Genomic DNA, 26,963 nt, shown 5'->3' with positions numbered 1-26,963 from the left:
TGAAAGGAGTTTTTACAAAAAGTCTTACTCAATGGTGATTTTTTCTTTGTTCTGTATGGGCGGATACCTTACTTGACAAGAACTCTGAATTCTCCTTTGGCTTAGGATCTGTTCTCAGCACTACGAGTTAAAGTATGCTGTTGAAGGCAGTTTCATTTCTGCTCTTTCCTGATTCCCTGGAAGATAAAGAGGCTAAGCATCATCAACTTTAACGGGAATATAAAAAGTCAAGGGCAGGACTTGACTACTCTCTGTCCCTCATGCGGAAGAGATGACTGAATACAAAAGCTCTTGATAGGAAAGATGCCTCCTTTTGTGTATCACACATTCACCAGTTATGTAAGATTGCTGGTGTACGATGGCACCTGAGAGCTCTTTAAGCTTATGGCTCTTGAAGACTTTTAGGGTAGCTGCTATATTCCCCAGTTGCTTGGATATCCGGAGTTAAGGGAGCCTGCCCTCCTGTGCGTGGAGGAGTGTTTTAAAGGTCAGCTCTGAACAGGATCTCTCTGCAGGAATACTTCAACATGCTAGTGGCCTCTTCTGTCTTTGGGCAGTTAACCAGAAGTAAGGAATCTTTCATATGTACAAAATCTGTATTCTTGCTGACCTGTGTCAGAGTCCTTGCTAGTATGGGTCTAGATCTGACTTACCATGTCATATACACAATCTAATTTGCTCCTTTTTAATCCTAACATCTTATTGTCTGCTGATTGGTGTGGGGTTCTCATTGCCAAGGTGGATATTTCGGAATATCTAGGAGTCCAAGGCCAGGGAGCCTGAGTCAGAGCAAAGTTGGGGACCTTTTTGTTCTATGTGGGAAGTGCCCATAGACAGCGCCTTTCCCACAGGCTACGTGGAGAAGAGGGGAGCATGTTTCAAGAAGTCATGGAAGTATATGTGTATCACACTCATTTACAGATCCGTGTAGTACCTGCTTCAAGAGAAGGTGAAGGCAAATCTGCCTGCCAGAGGTCTTAGGATATAGAGAAGCAGGTCTTCAAGCTAACGTTGTCAGTGCCATCTTTTAGAGACGAACCACCAAGTTAACGTACCGTGTTGTATCCAAACAAACTCACGGGTGTCAGGTGAATTGCAGGTTGATCCCACTTCCTCATCTGTTTCTGTTGGGATGTAATCAGTGGCTGAATCATCAGGAAGATTGACCCGGCAGAGTAAATGTTCTTATAAGTCCCAGGGAGGCCTTAACAGACCTGATCCCATGCAGTTGACCTCTGAGCCTTTGTATTCACTGCCCTGGTTTCAGGTTTGTTTGTGCTGCTTGCTGCTGAGAGAAGAAAGTAGCGTTAAGCAACGTTGATTAGGATTGCTTTGCCAATAAGATAATGTTATTTATTTTGCATATAGTAGTTTTTATCAGCTATACAAATGCTTGTGGACATAGGGATGAGCTTCAGAAGAAAAGGTATCCCAACAGTATCTGTAGATGTGTGTATGTGATACAGTTTTTCCTGTAGATTGAAGAAGTGCTTTAGTTTTTGTCTGGACAGGATGACTGAAGAGGCTTTATTTATAACCGGTCACATAGAGTAATCGTACTGGAATTTACAGTTAAGGAACCTTGCTATCTCAGGATTTCTGCAAGAGGCTTCTTAGATGTCTTTCCAAATCTGTTCTTCATAGGTGGAAGAATTGCTTCTTGTTAAGGCTTTCTTGTTTTAGTTTTAGCTCTAACAAATAGAATCCTTTTCTTATCATTTTAATGGGGTACGTCAATTAATCGTATCACACCAAAAGTTTTACAGGAAGAAATGTTCCCACTGATACCTTAAATGAAGACTAAGTATAAAATTTGATATACAAATTATAGGTAATGCTAGGTAACAATTATCCTAGAAACTCAGGGGGTTTCAGAGTTAAAGCATTGCTAACTCAACGAGAGTTTAAAAAAAAATGTGTTCTGTTTTCAAGACCCATCTCCTTTAGGACATATTTAAAGAGTAAGTTGACAAATGATGCGAGTCTGCCACTTGACATACTTACTGCACCTTTTTTGTCGCTGAGCTAAATTAGGATTGCAGAGATTCAGTGTTGAAATAAGCTCTCTTTAAGATTCAGAGTTTGAATGGCCAAGTTGCTTAGTTCAACAAAGAATATTGCAGACTACTGCGGGTTTTACCATCCAGATTTCCACTGTCTCACATGTTAATATGTTCCTCTATTGCCTGCGCTGTGGTGGAGAGAAGGGAGAAGGCTGCTTTGTGCATCTGTGTGAGAACATTTTCATGGAAGGAACCTTACTTCTCTCACCAACAGTTCTCCACAGAACAGTGTTTCTGCAAGGGATGTTAAAGGGGCATACAGTTCAGACCACAAGGACTTGTATCTCCTCCTCATTTTGCAGAATTTCAGCTGCTACAGGGTTGGTTTTTGTTTTATGGTTGTTGTGTTTTGTGTTTTTTTAATGAAGACTGAGAAAAAGGATTTCACTAAAAGATGGTACATTTATTTAATCTCTGTGCAGTACTTTTTGCCAGCAGAGATTACAGTAAAATCGTTGAGTAAATAGTGTCCTGCTGAGAGAGGTAACCGAGCTGGCAGGACTGCTTCCTTTGTGAACGCTCTAATCACCTCCTTCAATTTATGGCAGTACAGGAATGATTAACAGGAGGCTTTACAAACATGGATGGTTAGGTAGTACGTGCATCCTGAATGTGAACTACGCGATGCTGGTCTTTGATGTAGGCAGCAGTCCAAAGAGCAGCAGATACTGCTGAACTGCTAGCCATTCAGTTGGAAACGGAGTAAATAAAGGTTCTCTAAAGACAGGGAGCCCAGCTTAGTAGCTTGGAAAACGGGTACAAAAATCCAGAAGAACCTTTGCACCGTTGAGGATGGCAGCCATAGTGACATAGCGCTTTTTGAAATTAAAGCTCTTGTGGATTACTAAATGTAAGGGAGGCCTTTGTGCAAAATATTAATATAATAGCAGGCTCGTATTCTGATTGCCTTATCAGGAAGTGCATCCTCGATGGCATCTTTGTTTGTTTTGCAATGGAAGAAGATAGAAAATAGGCAATTAAAGCAGCCTTATTTAAATGTCAGGCTGTTCTGATGCCACACATCCGAGCATTCAGCTATGCGGTTCTAGCTATGACTGTTGGTTAGCTTTTCTATTAAAAAAAAAACGTAATTTATTGCTGCTGTGTGTGCCTGCTTTGTAGTGTGGCCAGACTACTGACAAGAGATATCCTCCCTTTTTGTTTCAGCTGTGATCTTTTCTCTCTTCCTGTTTCTCATCCTAAGGCAGTTTCTCATGAATGTGGACGTAAAAATGAGAGGTTAATTACTTCCATTATGTTCTTGGGAACCTTGTTATTGCCAATGAATCTTGTAAAGAGATACTACAAATTCTGGTACTGATCAGTTCAAAAATAGATGGACTTTGCTCTGCTTATATATATCAGTTGTCATTCTAGTAGTGAGCAGTGTATTTATGGAGCTTTATGAAAGTGAAATATAACCCCTTTGTTCCCTAGCTTGGGTGTCTAAGTGCCAGCCAGGCACAATCAAGTCCCCCATTAAATTCATATCTTCCAGGAACATAAGACACCCCAGGAAAAATCTTTTATGGAGAGATAAAGAAATATATTTTCAAAAGGAAACTCTGTGTGTTTATCCTGTAATACCTACTCATAACAGCAGTCTGGTATCAGTGAAAGATTTCCATTATTCATTGAAACGTCAACTCTTTATGGCAAACCAGCACAGATTTTGAGTTAAATCTCAAAGACTCTTGCTTTCTCGTTGTGTGTGTGTCTTGCTTAATCTCCCTGGCCAGTACAGAGGAAGTTGTGATCTCCTCATTAAAGACGTCACACTGAGAAGATTGTAGTAGAGGAATAAATAGAACAAGTGTTGGGAAGCCAAGCAGCTCATCTTGGTTGAACTAAAATGCACTCCCCACAGACTGGCGGAATTCCCCATGGCTTTGTTTCTCCCGACTTCAAGTAAGGTTCCATTACTCTTTTGCAGTGTATCCAGGTAGCTCATCTGAGGCTTTTCTAAGTACACTTGCCTCATTCTCCAAGATGTTGTTTTACCTATTCCTGTAACCAAATAACCAATTTGTTTTACAAAAGTTATTCTTCTGGTAGAGAGAGTAGACAAGGGCAGTGGCTCATTCCGAAGAGGGAAGAAGAGGCTCAAAATCCCAGAACGATAGAATCATTTAGGTTGGAAAAGACCTTCACGATCATCAACTTGACCTACCATGTCCCATACTGTCACAGGTGAGGTCCAGCAGGGAGCTTGAGCACGTAAAGGTCTGACAGATCTGTGCTGGCTGTGCGCAGGGCTGTCTTGCTACCATTAGCCTGTACTCCTGGCCTAAGGTGCTGAGGCGTGCAGTGCTAAAACACAGGAGTAGTCCCAGGAAGGGGTTGCCAGCCCCATCCAGGCTGATTATCTCTGTCTGCGCGTCTGCTGTACGGTCGCAGTGTGCATCTGTGCTAATGGATCTGCTGTTTCTTTTTATAATTGGTCTGTGTGGAGCAATCTGATCTGATAAGGCCAGCAAATGTTCAGATGGCCGCACAAACTGAGGAAATCCATCAAGACAAATAGACGTGTTTCTGCATGGGATTTTGTGAAAGAAAAAGATGACAGCCCTATGTTTAGGAGTTCAGTTTCTGGCAGATGCCTAAGATTTTAAAGATTTCCCACTAAAATGTTAAACTTTATGTGTTAATAGATTGTATAAAAATACTACTACTATGAGTGAAAAATGAGTTCCAAGTCCTTGCCCATTCCCAGTTGGATCTGGTGAGGCTGGAACTACTGGAAAATTTTTCAAGCAAAGTTATGTTAGGAAAAGCTTGCTACTGGAACATCTTGCCTTTTTTTCCAGAAGTATTGTATTCCAGGACTGCTCAGACCTTGTTCTGCTCTAGCCTCAGGAGACTCTGAAAAAAAAAAAAGGTAATGAAAAAAGAAGGCAAGATGCAACAGGGTGGGTGCTTCCCTGTGGTGGCTGCCTGCTTGCAGTCCAACTCTGGGAATCTTTATTGGATATGGAAACTGTTAGTCCCAAAATACAGTTCCGTTACAATGCAGTGTAATGGAATATCTCAGTGTCACAGGTCCATGCGTGGATCCTTGTAATAGAGCCGGTCGCATGGCATTCGTTTTGGAAGCACCACTCTGCCTAGTACAGAGAGTTTATTTGTAGTATTTTAACCAGCAGCTTCAAGACTTGGCATTTTCTCTGAAAGTAGGGCTAATGGCTCTACCACTGAACTGCCCGTGTTCCAGGGAGTCTGACATTGAGAGCGCTGATGGAAGTGAAGGTGGCATCAGGCTGTTTGGACTCACTTTAAAAAAAAAAAGATATGTTTACATTGGTCCAGCTCTTAAGAGCCCTTTGGATGGTAGTCTCTGAATGTCATTCTATACAAAATGGATGGTCACTTTGTACAGAAAGGTGACTCCCTGTGCCAGAAACGAACAGCCACAGTGCTTGTTCTAAAACTGACCTTTAGATTAAGTGCTGACTACATTTTGCAAAATTATTGCCGGAGTTCCTGGAGCTAGCAATTTTGAGGACAGTTTGAATACATGAAAAAGTGATGTGTCTTCACTCATTCATGGGGCTCCTTTTTACATCTAATGACATTTTGTGGAAGGAAGCCTTGTATATAAAAACGTGTTAGAAACTGCATACTAGAGGCACCTCTAATTTTTAGAGTGGAGATCTTTTTACTTTAGCGGGCTACTTGTCTTAAATGAACAAAGAAACAATCTGTGCTGTTAAACTTGAGCTGTATTTGGACTTTATTGAAGCAACTTCACTATGTCTGAGTTCAAAATACGCTTGAGAATCCGGAGTTAAAAAGGAAAAAGAAAAGGAAATTAAGCATTTTCACAGGACCTCTGTTTGAATTAAAATGAACAAAGGAGCAAATATAGTATTTTCCCCCATGATTGTCCTATTTAATATTTCATGTGTTTTTATGTCTCAGTGGACAAGAGTATTATTGATAAGTTTCATAGGTTTGCTCATTTTTCTAGCTAGAAGCATTTTGCTGCTGTTGTCAGAGCTAACACATCTATTTTTTTTGCCCTGCTTTAGTATGCCATTTTAGACACTAAAAAGTACTTCTAATTCTGTAACCAGTCATCTTTATTTCCTTCCTGCCCCCCACTTCCATTAGTAATGCCTGGCAGTGACTCAGAGCTACTCTGCTTTCTAGTTAGGGTGAACGAGAAACCACCAAAAGCCAGAAAAACACGGAGTGAAGGGAACCACTGGCACCCGCTCTGCAGCAGGATCGCAGCAATCTGCTGCTGGGCAGTCATTCCAAGTTGGAGTAAGAGTTTCCATTAGCCACAGTTCCTGGCTGCCTAAGGAGAGAAGCAGCGTTGTCTTGTTGAAGCACAAGACTTGAAGCCAAACCCCTCCTGAGATCTCTTTTCTCTTACTGATTCCTGGTGCGGCAGTGGGCAAGTCTTCATGTTTACTTCACAGTCTCTACTGTAAATAGTTATTAAAAAGCTAATTTGAGAAGATTAATTGAAGTTTTTGAAGCAATAGGAATTGTTTAAGCTAGTAGTCACTTACCTGTAGTATATTGCCTGTTCAGTGGACGTCCTGTCTTCCCTAGGTAAGTTACAGGCTTCATCTCCCGCCTGGGGTAGCCCAAGGTAAATGTGACGGTGTGAAGCTGTACAAACCGGCAGCACAGTGAGTGAGTTTGTACCAAAGAATGTCTCCCATCAGTTTCCAGTCTGCAGGTCTGTTCTTAGAAATGCATGATATGTTAATACATCCAGTAAGTAACGCAATCTTCTAAAATATCTGAATCTGATAAATCTGTGGGTTGTCAGAAGTAGTCTTTTGCAACTCAATCGGCTGCTGTGCCACAGAGCTCTGTAAGAAGAAATGAGGTAAAGGACCAAAAAAAAAAAAAGAAATTAAACGCTAACAGCTTATAGTCACAACATAAGCACTGGCAGTTGGAAGCGATCTTGGCTTTTTGTGTTGTCAGTTGCTTATTTTACCGGGGGGCACTTTCAGACCAAGATGTTGCTTGGAGTTCAGAGGACAGCGAAACCAAAGAGCAGGGGAACCTGCCGATGTTCAGCTCTGCCATTTTCAATAAACATCGCTTCACTCAATGAAGAAATTATTGCGGAGGGCTTTGAGGAATAAAGACATTGACCAGCCACAAACAGTGCTGTATAAAACTGCCTTTCTCAAGCCTTTTAATTTTTTTCCACACTTGACACAAGGCTACAGGTCATTCAAGTGAAACTATATGAAAACAGTGGCTAAGCAGCCATACGTGTCCCGTTTAAATATTTGGTCAAAGAAGTCTGTTTCTCTGCTCAAGACCTGCCCTGTGAGTATCAGAAAGTGTGAAGATCCTTTTAGACTACAGCAGTGTTGCAAAAATGGCACGAAATCAAACTGAGTTTTCTTTTATAAGCAAACTAATATAATGCGTATTTTGAAAAAAAACCTGAATAATGGTATAAAATAAAGAAGCGTGTAAGGCTCAGAATACCTCATTCCATTAAAGCTAATTTCGTTGAGTGACTGTCACGACATCCTGTGTTTCAGCTGTGTACAGAACGATGGGCCACAACGGTTTGCAGGGAGGTGAATCCCTCTGGGGGCTTCTGGTTACAACCTCATCTGTGAGAATGAAGTTATCCACCAGAGCCCCTTGGTAGATTATTTCCATGAAATTCCCTCCAGTTCAGTTATTGCTGAGAACCTTGAAATATTATCATAATAGTTCGGCAGTGTTGAAAAGATTGAATGTCCTGAAGTAGTTAAGACGAAATGAAGTTGTTTCAGTCGCTGGATCGCTTCATAGCACTCCCTCGCGAGAAGGAAAATTGGGTGATACGCTGAAATTAAAGAGTGGGCAGGCTGAATCGCACACTTGTTCTTCCAAATTGTTTTGGAACAACTTATTTTTAAGCATTCTGGATAAAAATCTCTAGCCAGGCAGGTTTGAATTGCAGGGATGTTCTTTTAATTGCCTCTCCTCCTATGTTGTTCCTCGGGGTGGCTTCTGAAGCTGCCCTGTGTGCTGCCACACCTTGCTTTAGAGGTGGGCATCTGCGCTAAGGTGGTCCCAGTGTTTTACGTTGTAATTGCATTTTTAGTTTCCCTTGTGTATGCAGTCTCTCCCGGCTACATTCAGGTTTGTTCTTTCTGTCGAGTTACAAGCAAGCCACTTTAAAATTGCATTCTGATAAAGCCCTATGGATTTTAAAGGTCACATTCTTTTCTCGGATGAATACATCATTCCCATTGATTCACCTGCTGTTTCTGCAAACTCAGAGTATCACTGATGACATTAATTATGTTAATATTCAGAGGTTTCTTAGCATGAGCTCAAGCTTTTCTAACATGCTAATTTTTAAGATCCATTTAAAATGCAGGAAAGATGGGGAGGAGTTGAGTGTTATCGCACTGGAAGAAAGAAAATAATTTTCTTTGTGCAGTTCATTCTGAGATGGTCCTGCAAACAATGCTGAGTGTTTCGAGTTATTGATCGTTTTACTACCTAGGATGTAAAGCAATCTCCAGATGTGAGCTCATGTTATTTTTCCTGCTGAGGCATTGCTATAAAGGAATTCTGTCAAACCTGTTCAGAGAAGCCAAAGAAAAGCCTAAAAAACGTAGGTAGCAGAAAGCAGCATAGAACCACTGCATTGCTTCAGCTCACTTTTAGTTTGGCGCTGTTGTCTGGTTCTCAGAACCATCTTAACATCTGTTTCTAGAGGAAACGACGCTTACCTTTTGGCTTCGTCTCGTTATGTCTGTAACCCTTTTCTTCAAAACGAACATCCATCTGTTTCTTGCTCTTTTGGTTTGAGGGAGAGGAAAAGTCAGTGAAATGGAAGCCTGGCTCAGTTTGCAATATTGCAGTGTTGTTGAAGAAACAAAACGCATTCTCCCACCGCGCCTGCCCATGCTGGACATTTATCCTCTTCTCAGAGTTCAGGAGCTCTCTGTCTGCGTTGTTTTTGTAAGAGTACATGAATGCTTTCAGACAGTAAATCGACAAGAGCGAAAATTAGATGGAAACTAACTGAAAGCAAACTCTGTGCCTTATTATGCTTCATGATGTCACTGGGATGCTGTGGAGTAGAGATGTCTGTTAATTGTCCATTCTGATGAAAATAGTGAATAGTAATTGTCTTACCCAAACTAAATTGTTTATAAGGCACAGATGTTAAACTGGATAATCTGCATAACATTTTTATTGGCAAATGTAGGACATGATTGTACTGAGTGAAATGGCTTCTGTATTTCTCCAGTTCGATTAGCATCTCGTTGCAGCTGATCTGACTGCAAATTGACCTCTGTTGCATTTTTCTTTTAGATATTTACAGTGGGCTGCAACGTGAGCGCCGCTAAGATAATAGATATGAAGAGGTTCAAGCAGAAAATACTTTGAGGGTGGGGACATAGCTCATCTTCAGAAATACTACCCAAGGTGCAGAGAGTGTCTTTGTCAGGTTCTTACAGGAAGAACGTGACGTGCACTAATGAATGCTGTAGCTTAACAACAGGACCAACCTTACTGCATAGCAGAATTGATTTGAGGTCTACTTAATATAATATAATGTAGCAGTATTAGCTTCTGCCCTATTAGCATAATTTTCTGTTAAAATTGACGTAAGGTTGACATGGTATTGAGTAATGCGTGTGACTGTCTTTCCAAGCATGGGCCGAGCACAGCTTAACCCAGGACTGCCCGATGTTAGATGACAATATGTTTTGGTGATAGATCCATGTGGACAGCTTCTGCAAGCAAAGATGTGGGGGGAATCCTGCAAAAAGAGAAGTTTAGTACAAAGTATACGAGGTTTATAGCATTGTGTTGATTTTTTTTGCTGCGATGCTGTAGCTGTTAAGTGTATTCCTCTGATAATGTAATTTGCTGTGAGAGGACTTTGTTGGTTGCTGGAGATTTTTGCTGCATTTTGCCATGTGGTTCACGTGAATCCATGGATCTCCCTGGCTTCTGTTGCACAGCAATTTGTTCTGTGCAGGAGACTTTAGAAGCAGCCTGTTGTACAGCGAGTACTGGAGTGTCGGGAGTGCTTTGAAGGGATAATTGGCTTCCTTCCATTTGAGGATTTAATGGAACACCTTCCCAGTCCTCAGCACCTCCCACCTTTTGGAGAAGCACAGTAACCCATATCTCGTGCGTCACTCCAGGGAAGTTGGTTTATAATAGCAGAGTTTTCAGAAGTACCTGCTCCTGAGAGCTGTCATAGCTCTCTGACGAATCTGGAAGAGAGGAGATTATGCTGCTGCCTGAAAGCAGGAGAAGGTGACTGTTCTATACCCGAGGCTTCAGTAATGTTTGAGGAATAGCCTCCAGTTTGTGAGTTTGTTTTGGTACTTCTCTTACTAGACAGAATGGATGGGCACCCATTCTGTTCCTTCAGATACGACTTTATACAGAATTTCTGCCTTAGCCTCAGGAGAAAAGACTCCTGTTCTCTTCCCACATTGCCAACATTTACACTTGGGCTTTATTACACACTAAAGACAGCAGCATTTCTTCTGTGTGTAAGCACGGTGAGTTTAGGGCCTGATTCAACAGCGTATGTGTGCACATGCCTAAATGTAAGCACACAATTAAGAGTTTTGTGGGAGAGGGATTTGGGAGTTGTGATAAGAAGTGAGATTAGAGATTGGGAAGATTAGAGGACGAACGGCAGGAGTGGAGTAGGAGCATAAGGCTCTTTGGGTGGTCTACTCTGTAATCCTGTAGTTTGGTAGTTTTTTGCGTAACTTATTTTGGTCCTTACTCCTCGGACCAGATTGAAACCTCTGAGAAAAAAAAGAATTCTTCTGCAAAAATACACCTCTGATAAAAATGCAACCCCTAAAGGCTGATCCCTACTTACCTGTACCGTTCTTTAAAGTACCACGCTCACCCACGTCATGAGGGCCTGGTCGTGTCTGCTTTGCAGGAGAACGTGAAATCAGGAGTGGCAGTTGGGCAGTGCAGAAGAGTTGGGCCGTTCAGATCAGAAGCTTTTCTGGGTCTGCAACAAAGATGTGAGTCTGAATTATCCAGGGCTTCCAGCTCTACCTTCTCTTTATCATTTATCCTGTAGGACAATTCTTGTTTCCAGGTGATTGTTGAGATCCTGTTTGCGCCTGACTTGTAGAGAACTGTTCTTAATGCTGCATTTCTTATACAAAAAAAGAAAAAGAAAAAAGGTTGGCAAAGATGATGAAAGACCTTCCCATCCAGGAGTGGTTAGGAACATTAGGCTTGCTTTTATTACGGGAGATAATAGTGCAGCAGTTCTTAAGGCTTTAGAAAGGTGTAGACAGCAAGGAACAAGATGAAAAATAGACCAGTTTTTAATGGAAGAAATGACACCCGCTGTTCGCTGCAGCCATTCAGATATTCAAAAAGTGCTAAACATCACAGCATACAAATAACAGTCAGGGAGACTGGGGAGAACTTTAACTCCATAGTACTTTGATGATTAATTTCGCTTGTACTCATCCTTTTCCTTCAAGGTTACTCTTAATTACCAGTGTGGTAATACATGGGAATATTTTGCATTGCTAAACCATTTAAAGATAGGTATGTATGTTTTGATTTGTTTGAAGGAAGTGATGTCTGTGACAGATACAAAAAAGAAAGAATTTCTGTTCTGAGATCAGAGGCATTCAAGACAACAAAACTCGGATTCAGGAATGCACAAACCATTTCGCTTCATCAGGCTAGGCAAAGCAGGTCTGTGAGGAAGCTAATTCATGTCATGTATATCAAGCAAGTCAAATTCCAGCTACTACAAAGCTTTTACGTAAGACTTTGCTGACCCAATAGGTGGTGGAATATAAATAGATCAACAGTACACCCTTCCTTCTGCTGTTCTACCTAATCCTTCCTTGCCTTCAGGACTGAGGAGTATTTGATCTATTGAGTCTTAAATCAGACGTTCTTTCCTACAAAAAATCCCCCAAAAGCCAGGAGAATGAAAATTTAATGGTGGGAGAGTGTTCTTACGATTTTAGAACGAGAACCGGAATTAGGAATATACAACTGTGCTTTTTTTTTTTTTTTTTTTTTAAATATGTATTAACTTCACAAAGCTGTAGCTGCAAGGCCCTCTACTTGCTCTCCATAGCTACCCCTGCCAGGTGACTTGGCGTGAGCCTCTCCAAAAAGAGTAATTGCGTTAAACCTGCATTAATTTGCTTTCTCCTTTTCAGTAATACTCAAAATGCCCTCTTCATCCTGCCTGCAGGTCTCCACTGCTGCTCAGAAGATGGAGCACTTTTTATTTTTAGTAACAGTATCTCTCACGCTGGGATGGAAGAATCTTAAACCAATTAAACACATTAGAAGATAACAGTGTGTGTGGGTTTGGTTCAAGATCTCCATTTTCTTCACTCTGGGGTATGTCCTAATACCAGCCTTTCTGTCCAAGATGACAGAAATAGTGTGATAAGCTGCTAACTAGGTAAGCAGTACAGCTGCTGCTTTGTCAGGTATTCTCTTGCCAAAAAATCACTTGTGATGGGTTTTGCCTTTTTGTAAAATTCCATTGCAGTTAAGTTTTATAAGCGATCTCAGTTTTGACTTAGGAAATTGTTTTCAGATGTCTATTTCTTTTTAAAGATTTTCTTTTAAGAGCGCATCTCTTGAACTTGAAGTGCTTTTTCCGGTAGAAGAGGATTGTGTGTGTCTGAGATTTGATGATTTGTTCTTGCCTTTTAATAATGCTTGGTTATTGGGAAAAAAAAAAAAAAAAACAACTTGTGAACTGGCTAGAGTATTCTGAGCCCTTAAAATATGTCTGGATGCACATATTTTAACTCTGTGTATGTGCTCTGAATAGCAGGTGGATTTCGGTTGCTGACCTGCATGCCCTCACCAGCAGGGATGTAGTCTTCAGCGTTTTATTTATTCTTGATCTTTAATTTGACAGTCAGAATGCAAAGCATGGCGCAGGCGATCTTGCCTGGATTTACTCTTAGCGGGGAACATCTGCTGCCCCGTTCGGCACTGCGCAGCCTCCAGCCAGACCTGGGAGCTCATAACACCCACTGACAGCGATAGTGAGCAAATGGCAAGGATATACTTCTGAAGGGGCTCATTTTTTAAAGGAAATACAGGTTTTTGGTAATCAAGTGCCCAATTTGCTGAATTACTGTACTGCTAATAGTGAAGAGTGTTTGCATCGCAGGGTGTTGTGAAGATAAATGAACTCGTCGGCGAGATGCTCAGATTGTCTCATTTGTTATTTTTCTCTCGTACGTGGCATTTGATAGATTGCACGCTGCTTTCTATGCAAATAGCTTCACCCTGGCTAGTTTTTGTGTTTGTCCGTGGGAAGATGTATCTAAAAATGGAGGGGTTTTTGACGTTTTAAATTACAGTTGGGGCGGTTCCATCCTGCAGGTTGTGTTGGCTGGGGACTTCGATTTTTTCCAGCCAGAACCACATGAAGTGCCCAGCCCAGCTGCAGGTTCTTTTTGCTGTGCCGCTGCTCGTTTTCTCTCTCTGTCTTGCTGCCTACAGCCCCCATCTCCTTTGCTTTGGTACTTGGGGAGAGATTTCAACTTTCAAGCTTTCTGCCGGTAGATGGAGGTGGCATACGGGGCTTTCTGGGGATGATGCTTTCTGCCTTCTCCCCTGTCCCTCCTGGGTTAATCCTGGATCGAGTAGTAGATAGTATGTGTTTTAGAACAAGTCTGGAAGGACACGAGCAGCCTGTGCCATGCTCCCTTTTCCCACACGAGTCGTTCCTACATCGTGGAAGCTGTAAGGCCGTGCCTCTGTGAACACACCCTTACCTTTCTTCCCTTTCCCTTTCGGTGGCACATGGAAAGTCTGGCCAACCTTCAGGAAGGGCAAGGTTCTTCACACCTTTTCTGAAGCAGCCGTCTTCCCTTCCCTCCTCCACGCAGAGAATTTTAAAACAAATGCTACCCTGTAACCCGAAATTTGCTGAAGCATCTGTTTCTTCCCTGGAGTTCTGGAAAAAAATTGATCAATGTCAAGAGTCTGCCTGGAAACTGCGTATGCTAGAGAATGAATTCACTATGCATATCTCACAGCTCCTATTTATACCTCTGTTGAGGCCCATGTTGTCCTCATCTGTTCCTCTGCCTTCCCAGTCAGCTCCTTGAGCAGTTGCCCTCTCTCCTTTTCCCAGATGGTTCCCGAGACCTCGTCCGACGCAGCGATGAGCTGCGGAGCACGAGGCTGCGATGGGGCCTGGGGCTGACCGAAGGCTCTACCCTGCTCAGAAGGGCACTGGACAGGCGTGCAGGCTCCTTACTCTGACATGTAAATATCTGAGTTATGTCACGGGAGAGGTTTTTCAAGGGTAGGCTTAAGGTTATCACTAATTGTCCCTCGGCAAATGTGAGTATTTCATAGTTGTCTGTAACCTTACTAATTCACTGACCCGGGCTTTCTGCAGGCTGGCACAGCCTCACTTGCCGAGAGTGAAACGAGAGTGTCTCTGCACTTAGTGCTCAGCAGCTGAAGAATTCCCGTGAGCGGCTGTTACCAGGTCAGCAGCCATAGAACAACCCTTGGTACTGATATTTTTAAGTCAAAAAAATAAGTGTGATCGGGTATTGTTCTTTTTTTCAAATGTTATACAGGAAGCACGCCTTTTTCTAGCTGGAGAAGAACATTTGTTTGTGTGGAATTATCTGTTACTGTTAGCAGTGGTCTTGCTTCCCCGCAGCACAGTGACATTGTCTTTATCCTTTAGAAGCGACAAAAAATGATAAATGAGGTTAACAAGCTTCAGTCCAAGTGAAAACCAAATCTGTGACTATACAGCTCTCGTTGCATTAATTCTGGTCAAGGGTTGGTTTGTTCATTTATTTCCTCCATGTCTTTTCTCCCTGGCCTCCTGAGAATTGGAAAATATTCCTGAAACTCAGCTGGAGCAGCCTTTTTTAGGGCTTCAGAAAGAATACTGGGCACGGCATTTCGGAATGTGGGTAGCTTGTTTTCCTTAATTGCTTCCCAATCAGAAACTGGATGAATCTTCGGGATGCAGAAACGGGGAAAATCCTCTGGCAAGGAACAGAAGATCTGTCTGTACCTGGAGTGGAGCATGAAGGTACTGTGTGGCCTTGCTGTGCATCTGGGGGCTGGGCCGTGCTGCACGTCTGGGTCACCAGGGCTGCTGGCGTACCCGTGTTTGGAGGACAGATGCCCTGGCTCTGACTTCAGTCCCTTAGCAGCTTCCAGCACAATGACCCGGGGCCGTGTGGGGAAGGGTGGGGATGGATCGGAGTCTGGCGAAGGGGACGCATTGAACAGTGCTCGGCTGGGAGCGCAGCTGGGCAAGGAGTGAGCAGCTGGCCTTTGCTAGGTCAGGTGTTGGTTGCAAAACGAAAAGTATAAAGAGATACGGACTTTTCTCCATATAACGGAGCGGGGTTCGGTCAAAGTACAGGTCAAGTGGAGAACCAGCATGGAAGAAACATACACAGTTTCTGCCTTTTCTGGCCACAGCTGACCTAATATTCTCCTGCACTAAATTTGCCCTCTGCTTTAAAATGCTATACGCGTTGCATTTGCTCTGCTCTGCTGTCTTCTGTGATTGCAGCCTGGTGCCCCTTCATTTCTGTCCTTGCCGCGTGGCAGAGGACTCCACTGTCCCTTACACATCCCCTTTGTGACAAAGCACTGTGGTAGGTAATGTCCCTTGCCAAGAGCTTTGCTTTGGCTCCGCGAAGAGTCTGACCTCACCGAATTAATTTGAAGACTTTCCTATTAAGTGAGTGTCATGCAGCTGATCTCCAGCAAGTGGAGTCAACTTGATCATTTAATTGTGACGGTGGCATCGACATATTTTTGGTTAAACGTCAAGGACTGAGTTCTGGCTTGCAGTCCTCATTCACTTTTAGGACCAGTAGTAGGTTGCCTCAGCTTAAGGGGGGGACCTGATGCCGGGAATGGAGGAGGCAAGTCAGAGCTGGGGGAAGGCCAAGCCGTGACTCAGTGGTTAGCATTTTCCAAGCTTTGTCTCCTTCAGCCTTGCTAACCCGTACTCCCAATATCGTGCCACTGCTAACAGCAAACAGTTTTGTCAATAGGAAACAGACCTTAACAGATACTTCCTCACACCCACCGTACAAGGTGCCTATATTAAAGAAAAACATTCCAGCCCTTTCAAATACGACTGTAGTAAAGCAATTGAAATACAACTTCCAAAGTAAATGCAGTAATTCATCAGTGTAATGCTAAATTTCTTGAACTGTGGCTTAGTGATACTTTGCCTTCTTGAAATAATTGTACAGTGTTTGGCATGCTACAGCACCTGACAGCACACCCAGGAGAAACGAGGAATCAAACTTTCAAAAGCAGAAGAAAATCAGCCAAAAAAATTCCCATTCTTCACAGATTTTATTCTGCAAAAGCTTCACATGAATACGTGGCTGGTCTTTGAAGCCTCTTCTCTCTGTCTCAGCAGACTGACACCGCCTTGGTTCAGTGTAAGCCACAGGACGGTGTGCTTTGGGGCAGAGCGGGCAGCTGGCGCTGCGCTCATGAGTGTTCGTTGTGTTGCCCCATTTCCTGCCGTCTTTCTCACTTTGGCAAGTCAGATCAGCCTCACCACGTCTCAGATTTTCCTCACATATAAAACAGGAACACTCACCTCCATCAGAGGAGCTTGGGGAATTAATTAAAGCATATTCTGGCGTGAGATTAATGCCCGTTGTACAAGGAATTGTTCAGCCCTTATCTGGTGTGCAGTTCAGTCATCCATCTAAAAGATGGATGACTGTAAACTTGAGGAGGTGCGGAGAAGAGCAGTTAGTGAGGTAAAGCCACTGAAAAAATGAAGGGTGGGAGGATGGTCCTCCTTTGGAAAAGAGAGGAAAAAAGCTATTCTTGTATGGCTTAGCAAGGAAAGAAGGCTGAGATGGCTAGATTATTCTCAATAAATATGCTAGGAAAGGAGAGAGGTGTCCAGCAAAGAAGGATAATCTGACCGTGAATTAGAAGGTGTGGGGAAATGAGATTCTGTTAGAGTCTTGCAACAGAAACAGTGAGGGCAAACAGTCAGGATAATTGCTTTAAAATGGAGGCCATGTATGTCTCAAAGTCATTGTACAGTACTTGTACGTGTGTGTGTTCTGTGGCCTTTCAGGGCAAATCACGGTGGAGACGTAGCAAACATTCAAATATATAGCAGAGTGAACAAATTATATTTAATTTAAAAGTGATTTATATTTAAGTACAAATTTATTTTTAAAATTAACTCTTAAATTTCAAATCATTATGCTCTGTTAATAGCCAAACTTACTGCTTAGATTAAATTAAAAGAATATTAATGTGCAATTAGATTGCTGCTGAAGCCTTAGTAAAACCACTGAGTGTGGTGCAGATCACTGCACCTGGAAGTGGAATTTACCAACAAGTTAAATCAGCTTTTGATAGCAGGAGTTTTTCCATATACCCAGGTAGCTCAATTCGGTGACAGTGCGTTCAACACTGGCAGGCAATCTGGGAGATAGGAAACAGCAAAGTTTCTTATCTTCCAATACATAAACAAAGCGAGGTGTAAGCGGGTGACATCCAGCACTTGTAGAGTCCCCAGAGTTGTTGCCAGTCCCCACAGTCCCTTTCATTCAGGAAATACAAATAATCCTTTCATTCTCTAAGAAAAGATGTAGTTTTAAGTACAAAGTATGTTTGGATGAACTAGCTTTTTATTTTTTTTTAACGTATCCCAAATATGTCACATAGTTTGATTAAACTGTGTGAAAACATGACAATACTGATGGTTTAATTGAGTTTCAGTTTTTGACTAAACACTGTTTGGCCCCAAATGAGTTGTTTAGTAAATAAGAAATGTGTCACCCATCACTTTCTTACAGAGTTAAGTATCAAAATTAAGAATCTGAATTAGTATGTTAGCTATATAAAAGCTTTAATAAACGTGCAGGTATAATAAATATAGCCTCTGGTTAAAAAATAACAGTTGTACATTTAGGATAAAGTCTGTGCTTACCCGCATTTCGGTGTGTTTTGATGGTCCTAGCTGATGAGCATCAAACTTCTTTCTCTTCTGTCTTTTTAACAGAAAAGAAGAGGTACGAAAGTAAAATGTGTTTAAAATAAATAAATGAAAACTCTCAGCTTGATGGTATAAATATCAATTAAAATCTCTTAGATCGAGGCTTTAAAGACAACACAGCCCTACTTTTATTAAAAGTAACCTTTTATTTTGCAGTTTTACAATATTAAAGCAAACCTTCCCAGCAGTTTGTCTTGGGGATGAAAGAAATTTAATTACTAAATTGCAGAATAGTTTTAACAAGTCACTTTACACTTAAGTGCAAAGGGATGTTTATTCACAACAGGCTCGAGTCCGTACTTGTGAGGGCAGTAAAGCATGGTGCCATGCAGATTTCCAGGCTGAAAAAAAAAAAAAGGCTAAAAATAATTAGAGCGCTTTACATTTAAAACTCTTCTCTTGCACTTTTAACTTTCTTTTTTATTTATTTTTTTTTATTTTGGCAAACCATGGACTGTGTACTTCATGGGATAGGACAGTAGCTTGCATTCCCTTGCCCTCCAGCTCTCTAGATGGCTCTCATAGCAAGGTCCTGCTCCATTAAACTGTTTTACATTAGGTGGATATGCCAGGGGTTTGGAAGACTCTTACTTTTATTAAACAGCAGCCTGCTGTCTGCTCATGGATGTTTTGATAGCCTTTCCATTTAGGACTAGTTTGGCACATAAAGCACGTACCAGCTGTATTCCCTCCCCTCTTTATTTTTAATAGATTTACATGAAACATTTTCTGGTGCGCAGGAAGGATTATGTACAATCACACCACTTCAGTATGACAGGCTGGGGAGATTTTTAGTATGCTGGTTCCCCCACCCCCAACCTTATTCCTCTGATTTGGACCTTTCAGTGTACTAATCTGTGCCCCAAACTGCCCCTTCTCTTACCTCTACACCTCTAAAAAAAGCCATATGAAATATCTAATAGGTAGAGATCTCACCCGTTGCAAGAGCCCAGACATCTCGGATTGCCTCTCTCAAACCGTGCTGTTTGCTGCTGGCTTTTCTGCCTGCGTGGGGCTCAATGCTCAGGGAAGAGGCGTTTCATCTTCTTCTACAGGATGGCTTCCTAGAGCTACAAGAGATGGCTGAAACAGTGCTGCTGGGCTGAGAAGCAGCTGCTTGTGGTTTGCTGGGGGTGCACAGTCTGAAAGAGAAGAAGAAGTGAGAAGGATTAACGTGCCTGATGTACAAACAGCCCTTTGGCTGTGTGACCTTCAGCACATTCCCTAAAGTAAAAGTTTAAGTTGCATCTCAATATTTTGACTTGAAGAGCCATGTTTTTTTTGTAATAGAAAGTTGAGAGCTGGCAGTTTGAGAAGTCAGTGTTGCGTTCCTGGTTCTGTCACCAGTTTCATTCCTGGCTCTGGGCATTCCTGGTTTGGATTTCACACCTGCAAATGTAAAAACAAAGTAGGGAGAGTCCTTTGTGCTTGCTTTTCTCCTACTACTATGATCTTGTACTGCACTAATCGTTATTTCAAAGTATTCTCTAATAGCACCTGAAAAGTATACTGTATATACTCTTCACCTGAAGCAGCTGGGTTTGTTTTACTGTGTCCAAATAATGCTTGTTTATCTGTTTGACAGCTCGAGTTCCTAAAAAAATCCTGAAGTGCAAAGCAGTGTCTCGGGAGTTAAACTTTTCCTCAGCAGAACAAATGGAAAAATTCCGACTGGAACAGAAAGTTTATTTCAAAGGGCAGTGTCTAGAAGGTATGCATCTGCTCTGCGTGCGGCCCTGCTGCAGCGCAGGGAGCGAACCCCAGCGTGGCGGGGATTAGAGGAACTAAAATGGGTTGAACACAGTAATTTTAATTTTTCAGAGTGGCACTGAAGCACTCATCTTGTCAGGACTAATGGGCCACAGCATTAGGGATAGCATTTCATAAGTGTATTAACACTTTGTTATGTAAGCAAAAAATCTGGGTAATCATGCCTCGGGGCATAAATCCACCGCAGGCTGCCTGAGGCCAGGAAACAGGTTATTTTAGTGTCACACATCGTGGGGATTCATGCATCTTCCTCAGAAGCACCTTGTGCTGGCCTCTGCCAGGCTGGAGGCTGGACTAAAGGAGCCTCTGGTTTGCTCTGGTCGCAGCAGTGCCACTGGGTGTTGCTTCCGCGACTCCACGCAGCACGTCTCATCTCCCTGGCTGCGGTATTACTCCTAATCCGGGGGGAAGGAGGGGCAGATAAACATTGAGCTCCTTGTCTTTTGGGCAACCAGTTGGACGCTTCGTCTGAACTGGATCCGCAGGATGTCTGCAAGAGGGGGAATGTGATTTCCCTGTTCCCAATGAGGTGTGATGGAATTTCCATTGAATGCTAAGGAAGTGGCATGAGTTTATCGTTTCCATCAGCTAATACAGAAAGGGAGTATCTACATGAAGAGGAGGGCAGGGTTCAGTGCATTTTAAGTTGTAATGTAAAATTAAAATTTACAAAGTAATGTAAATGTAAAATGTTGGCAGCACAGTAAGACAGTTCAGGGAGTTCCCCAGCCTGTCAGGTGAAAAGCAAAAGGACCATTTGTGGATTGTTTTTTTCTTCCTTCAAATGCCTCTGAATCTTCTTTTTACTTTGCAGAATGGTTCTTTGAATTTGGTTTTGTGATTCCTAACTCCACAAACACTTGGCAGTCCTTGATAGAGGCAGCACCTGAATCACAGATGATGCCAGCTAACGTTTTAACGTGAGTGCCTTGGGCTTACAGAATCTGAGAGCAGGCAAAGAAAAAGCAGTGCATGACATTTCCTTGGGGGCCACAGTGGGAATGAAGAGAGGGAGCTGCTACCAACTCTGAGTCACCCTCACTGCTATTAGCTTCTGAGAGATAAAAGGGGCGAAGCCAACCTCATTACCTGCTTTCCCATAGGTCCAATTTGCATTAATATAGCAATAAAAGTTTGGAGAAACTGGAACTGGTCCTTTATTAGAGCTGCTTTATTTTTTTGAAAGGTGATCCGTGAAAGGATTTTAAAATGCTTTGCAACTTAGTACCCCTTAACATCCAAATGGGCAAACAGAAATAGATGTTTGGACCACTTTCAAATCCAGCTATTGGTGACTGAATCTTGTCCAAGGTGGGTGTTTTTCAGGCAGTATATCACCCATGGGAGCTGCTCAACTGTTTGTTCCATCACTGTACCATTTTGTCAAGCTTTGTGTCCTTACATTTGAGTATAAACTATGCATTTAGTCATATGGAGTTGCGTCTGAGGACAAAATACCCTTAACAGGTAGGAAACAGTCATTTTACAGTAATCTGTAATGGGATTCACACGCTTCCCTCATAAACACCTAGTCCTGGCCGCAGTTTGCACGTTGACTTCTGAGCGTTCCTCTAGGACTTGGATCAGAGTAACGCGTGCTGGGCAGTGCTCTGACTGTGAACAGCAAGGCACGAGCTTTGGTGAGGTGAGGGAAAAGTGAGATGAAGGGAAAAGCTCCTTGAGGGAAGCTCCTTGAGGGAAGCCCCTGGGAAGCTGTAATCACGGACAAAAGGCCACCCTCCCTCCTGTGGCTGATGCGGTGCTAGATGGGTGCTGGCACGCACACAAGGAGCACGTTGCCAGCAGAGACAGAAGGGTATGGGAATCCCTGTGCCAACACGAGGCAGATAGAGCAGCTAGTCTCACCACGAGGTCACTGTGTCCTCTGGAAGACCTCCCTCTCCAGCGTTTTCCCTCTTGTTCCATCTGGAGGAAAGCCAGTGGCGTAGAGAAGGCACTGGGATGGGAAACGCCATCACTGATTTCTACTCGCAGCACGTTTCAAAGAGATAGCGGGCTCAGAAGAAAGTATTGGTGTTAGGCACGTGCTCCCTGACGCAAGCTGCTCAGGAGCTTGTAGGTGCCACACACATCCTTGGCTCCCAGGGCTGGTGGCTTTCAGTCAGTATAGGAGGTGCCAGTTCAGGAACCAGAGTAAAGAAACAAAGACATCTGACAACTGGTATTGACCGTCTCAGGAAATCACGTCATTTTTTCTGGACTGGGAGTCATTAGAGTCCAGTTCCCAAATGACGTTGAGGATTTTCCAGTGTCCCGTTCTTTCCCTGGAGTCTGTCCACTTGCAGTGGGCAGTGTCTCTCTCCCATGGGAGCCTTCTTAAAGTCATTCTTGAGGAGAGTCACTAGCCCAAAGAAATCCCAAGGGGTTTTGTGACCCAAAGAAAAACTTCTCACCTTTGTCTGAATCTCAAAGCCAGCAAGTTGACTCACCAGAGCTTTTTGTCACGCCCAAATCTACATTTCCATTACAGTTTGCATAAAATATGGCTGTACGTTTGTATTAAAGCACTTCTTGAGGGAAATGGCAGGTTGGATGAAGTAGCTCCGCACTAGGAGACAGAGTTGGGGTATAAAAAAAAAGAACTTTAATTGATTTTCAGAATTGATTGAAGGGGGAGAGGGGGCTGAAGGTGCATGGGTTGCTGGTTTTTCACCAGTAGAAGCGAGCAGAAGTTTGCTGTTTGTGAGCACTCTGCAGCCTGCATGGGACTGAGCCCAGAAAGGGGGCGGCAGCGTAGGGATGGGGGGAACTGCTCCACGTGGGCATGCAGTGGAGAAATCCTGCACCCTGATGGCCGCAGGATCGGGACACGGCACTCACTGCACGGGGCTCTAAACTAAAGCTGGTGATACGGGGAGCAAGATGTCAGCCTGAGTTTGTGATAGTATTGAAAGGGGCAGCCGGTTTTTACTATTTTTGTGCTCTTCTAATACCTCATTTTTCTCCTCTTTTCCCTCCACAGTGGTAATGTTATTATAGAAACCAAATTCTATGATGACGACCTTCTCGTAAGCACTTCCAGAGTGAGACTTTTCTACGTTTGAGATGGGGCTTTTTGGAGCTGTTTTAGTTTTCCTCCATACAGTTCTTGGTGCAGAACCTCCTGACTATCCAGTGGAAGACACTCCTGTAGGCAGTGACCCTGGGGACCAGCTCTACGTGGGTTGTGACCTTTGCCCATCGTTATTTTGCTTTCTTCTCTGACAAGACCAGACCAAACCCTCAGAGACGGGACCATCTGCTCGGCGGTGCATTGGGGAATAGGGGCTGTCTCTGGAAATGGGCAAACGATGGTCATGCAGAACCAACACTGTAAATTATGTTAGTTTTATCCTTTGTACTTCTCTGGATCCTGGTATAACCTCCAATTTCTACTCACACCCAACTCTAAATGCGTTTCGTTCCGGGGGGGGGGGGGGGGGTTAAGTTATCCTTTTCATTTTCTCATGTTGTAGGTTTTTATCCTTTCACTGGATTTCTGTGTAACTGGTCCACACATCCTCTTACCCCGAACTTGTAAAATAGACTGTGATATCACCTAATGTAATTAAAACAAATTTCTCAATTAAAACATTCCTACCGTCCAAAGAAGGGAAGAAACGGTGGTTCTGTGCGTTTTTCTTTCGATTACAAAAGCGCCTCACAGCACACACAGACTCTTCCCACTCCAGCCAGCAGCAGAACAGGGCTTTCCACACCCCTGCTTCTTCCCCAGCCCCCGTGGCCTTGTTAAATTGCGTTTCCCACAGCTGAACACGCAGGAGCAGCTTCACGACTGCTGTGACCATGGGCAGGGTTTCTCCCTGGTCTCATTTCTGTCCGTTAGTCCCTCAGGGCGGTTTGTCCCATTTGCCCAGCCGTGGGTTTCTTGAGCAACACTGCTCTCTATTTCGCTTTCCAAGTTCCTGGGGACACTCAGACCTTTGGAAAATCCGGACTCCCCTGAGCCTGCCTGTGTTGGTCCTGCGCTGGGCTCTGCTCCCCGAAACGCATCTGTGGCTGCAGCTGCTGATGCCAACACCCCGCTGCGTGCGTGACTTTAATGACACCTGGAGGCACTTTTGCTACTCCAGACTTCACGAAACACACTGCTCCTCTTCCCCGTTGTCCTATTATTCATTCTAACAAGCATAAATCTTGGAAGAGTGTGTCTTCAGCCTCTGCTCTCAAACCTCACAGGCAGCTTTATGATCACACACCACCTTGGTCAGCCTGACCGGCTGGGCTTGAGCTTCTCGGGGGAGTCGCGGGAGGATTCAAGGCACATTTCAGACCCACATTCAGCCGCTGGCTGTCTGGGGGAGGGAGTTAAAAGCATACTTTTTTTTTTTAAGGTGACTTGACGGTATCCAAAACCGTGATGAAACCAAAAGGTTGGGTACCTCCGAGCCTCGGCTCGCAGCCCTGGCGCACGGCCGCCCCCCGGTGGCTCCGCTGGAAGCAGCCCGCAGCCGCCGCTGCCCCCGGCCCAGGCTCTCCCAGTTCGCCCCAGCACCTCCCAGTGCCTCCCAGTGCGCGGCGCCGCAGCCCCCAGGGCAGCAAATTCACAGCGAAGGAACCAGTGGGGCTGGAAGGGGCCGGAACCGAGCACACGGGGCTGTGCGGGATGGGGACGGCCCCACAGGCTGGAGAGCATCCTAGGCGCACCGTGAGCTTCTGGAGGAGCTGTTGGCAGAGCTGCTCTGTCACGGGAGCCTCGAACGTCTCTTGTCCTCCCCGATTTGGCGATGATGCCAACAGAGGGGCCCGGTGCTGCTGGCAGCCCTTGGATCCGGGTCTTTGCCCAAAGCAGCACTGCAAGGGGTCCTCTGGGCACAGCGCCCAGGAGGTCTGGGGTGCGTGCATGCCACCGCTGCCACGACCCGCGGAATTAACGCAGCGATTCCCCCTTTCATTTACAAAAAACGTTCCCACCTGGAACTGGCACCTCCGGGGCAGGGATGCTCCCCACAGCCTGCACCCGCAGATGGGGACAGCTCCTTGGGGACAGCTCGGGGCGATCAGGACCCGGCCGGACCAGGTGAGGATCCCCTCACCACCCAGAGCCCTTCCCTGCACCCAGCTCCTTGAACCCGCTGCCTCCAGGCGCCCGCTGGAGCTGTCGCCACCCAACAGGGAGCAGGAACCGCCTGTGTGGTTACTCCCAGCCGGCAGCGGCCGCTTCCCTCGGCTCACTGCTGGCAGCCCGGGGTGGTTTGGCCGCCGCAGCTCCCGCGGAGGAAGCGAGCGCCTTCCAGCCGCCGGCACGCACCAGGCATTTGTTTCTGCGAGCGCCGCGGGGCAGGGAACGTGCTGGGGAGGCGGCCCCCCCACCCGCCGGCCGGCCCCCCACGTCGGCACGCGCAGGGGGTGACACGCAACAGGCTTCGGCCCTAAGGGAGCTCTCCGCTCGGTTTTGGGGGGCCATGACGCCCACCCCGTCGCCAGCCACCCAGGGAGGCTCCCAGAGGCACGGGCATGGCTTTTGGCAAGTAGAAGCACCCATCGATGGGCCTCAGGCTTGCAGCAAAGGGGGGACCTAAACCCTCACCCCCACGTGTGGCGGTGGGGGCACGGGGCTGGATCCTCCGCTGCCCCCCCGGGGCTCCCAGCTCCCTGAGCTCCGGCAGAGCCAGGCACAGGCTCGGGTTGGCAAGCTGCCCCGATAACGCTTGGGCGGGCGAGCAGAGCCTCCCTAACGTGGCTAATTGTCTGATTCACCGGGGTTACCCGCCAACAAAAGGTGCACAAACAGCCCAGGGCCACATTACCCTCGGTGCCTGCGTTGCTACTCTTACCTTCCACGGGAGCAGGCCGGCACGGGCAGCGCGTGCAGGCTGGGAAGGTTCGGGTCCCTCTGTCCCCTCTCAGGGGGACGAAATCCCACTCCCTGGCTGCTGGGCAGCCTGTGGGCAGAGCCCAGCGAGGCGTCAAATCACTCAGACCTTGGGGCTGCCTAGAGACTTGCTGCGGTTCCTATCTGTGTCTGAAGACAGGCGGGTAGCCAAAGGCCCTGCTTTCAGCCCAAAGTGCCCAAGTTCTGCCCTGGAGAAGCCCCATCTGCCACCACCCCAGTACTTTGGGACCTGGGTGTGATCCCCATTGGGGCTCAGCACCCAACTCACCCCTACATGTGGCCGGGCACGTGCCTGTCACAGCTGGGGCAGCCTCTGACCTCCTGAGAGGGGCTGAGGCACCGCTGCTCTCCCAGCACCCTGGGGTAGGAGCGTGGCAGGTGCCCAGAGGAGACGACAAGCTGAGCGTGGACTAACTGGGGACAAGAAATGAGATTTTTGCCCAGGTTCTAGAAACGCCCTGCACCCCCAGACGCTTCACCGCATCCTCGCAGGGAACTCCCTGGCACAGAGCAGGGGCGCTGGGGGAATCGTTCTGCCTGCTCCAGGCTGGCAGACATACCATGGGGTCCCAAGGGAGTCCTGGTGCGGGATTTAGGCAGGAAAACCCCACAGCTTCAGGGCTACCGAAAGCAGGACGTGGCCACACTAACCTCCCTGCCTGTCCCTGAGCTGAGGAGCAGAGCCCCCCACGTCCCAGGTTTCCCATGGCGCCAGCGGGAAGACCTCGGTGGCACTGCCCCAGGGGACACAGGCCAGCATGGCCTGTCCCCACGGTGCTGCAGTGACTCCCGTGGGAGCGCTGTGGTGTCTGGCTTCCCCAGGCAGCGGCACTAGATGGTGCTGCAATACAGCGATATTTCCCCAGACTGCGCAACGCCTGCACAGCGCTGCCTGCCGAGCCCTTGGACGCCGTCTCGGGGCATCACAGCGGCTGGGGACCCCGGGAGAGCCACCAGAAGGACAGCCACCAGTGGCAGGTAGGCCCCCGGGTCACCCAGGCTGGGATCTGCCCCGCGGGGAGCAGCCCTTGAGCTGGGCTGGATATGACCAGAGCCAGCCCAGGGGGTACGTGTGGGGACAGCGCGGTGGCCTTGGGATGGGGACTGTCCCCCCTCCTGGGGAATAAGCAGAGATAAGGGGGATGCAGGGATGGGAGCAGGGTTTGGTTCTCCAGGGGTCCTTGTCCCTGACTAGGGCAGGGTCGTTGACTCACTGTGGGTTGTCCTCCTCGGGGACAGGGTCCCCGCAGCCCTACCTCTG

General features: G+C 45.6%; 1 protein-coding gene across 1 annotated transcript in view; it reads left to right on the top strand.

The window, feature by feature from the left end:
- Positions 1-23,466, top strand: part of PDE6D (phosphodiesterase 6D) — a 37,019-nt gene extending 13,553 nt beyond the window's left edge. Inside the window, exons 2-5 of the mRNA XM_035544854.2 lie at positions 15,017-15,105; positions 19,661-19,786; positions 20,660-20,765; positions 22,829-23,466. Of these exons, the coding sequence (XP_035400747.1) occupies positions 15,017-15,105; positions 19,661-19,786; positions 20,660-20,765; positions 22,829-22,910 (403 nt within the window). The 3' untranslated portion in view covers positions 22,911-23,466. The remainder of the gene's footprint in view (positions 1-15,016; positions 15,106-19,660; positions 19,787-20,659; positions 20,766-22,828) is intronic.
- Positions 23,467-26,963: the final 3,497 nt, after the last annotated feature.

The sequence above is a fragment of the Cygnus atratus genome, chromosome 9, assembly GCF_013377495.2.
Source record: "Cygnus atratus isolate AKBS03 ecotype Queensland, Australia chromosome 9, CAtr_DNAZoo_HiC_assembly, whole genome shotgun sequence".
Classification (NCBI taxonomy): domain Eukaryota; kingdom Metazoa; phylum Chordata; class Aves; order Anseriformes; family Anatidae; genus Cygnus; species Cygnus atratus.
The sequence above is the reverse complement of the archived record's forward strand: the minus strand, read 5'-3'. Positions and strand labels throughout refer to the sequence as shown.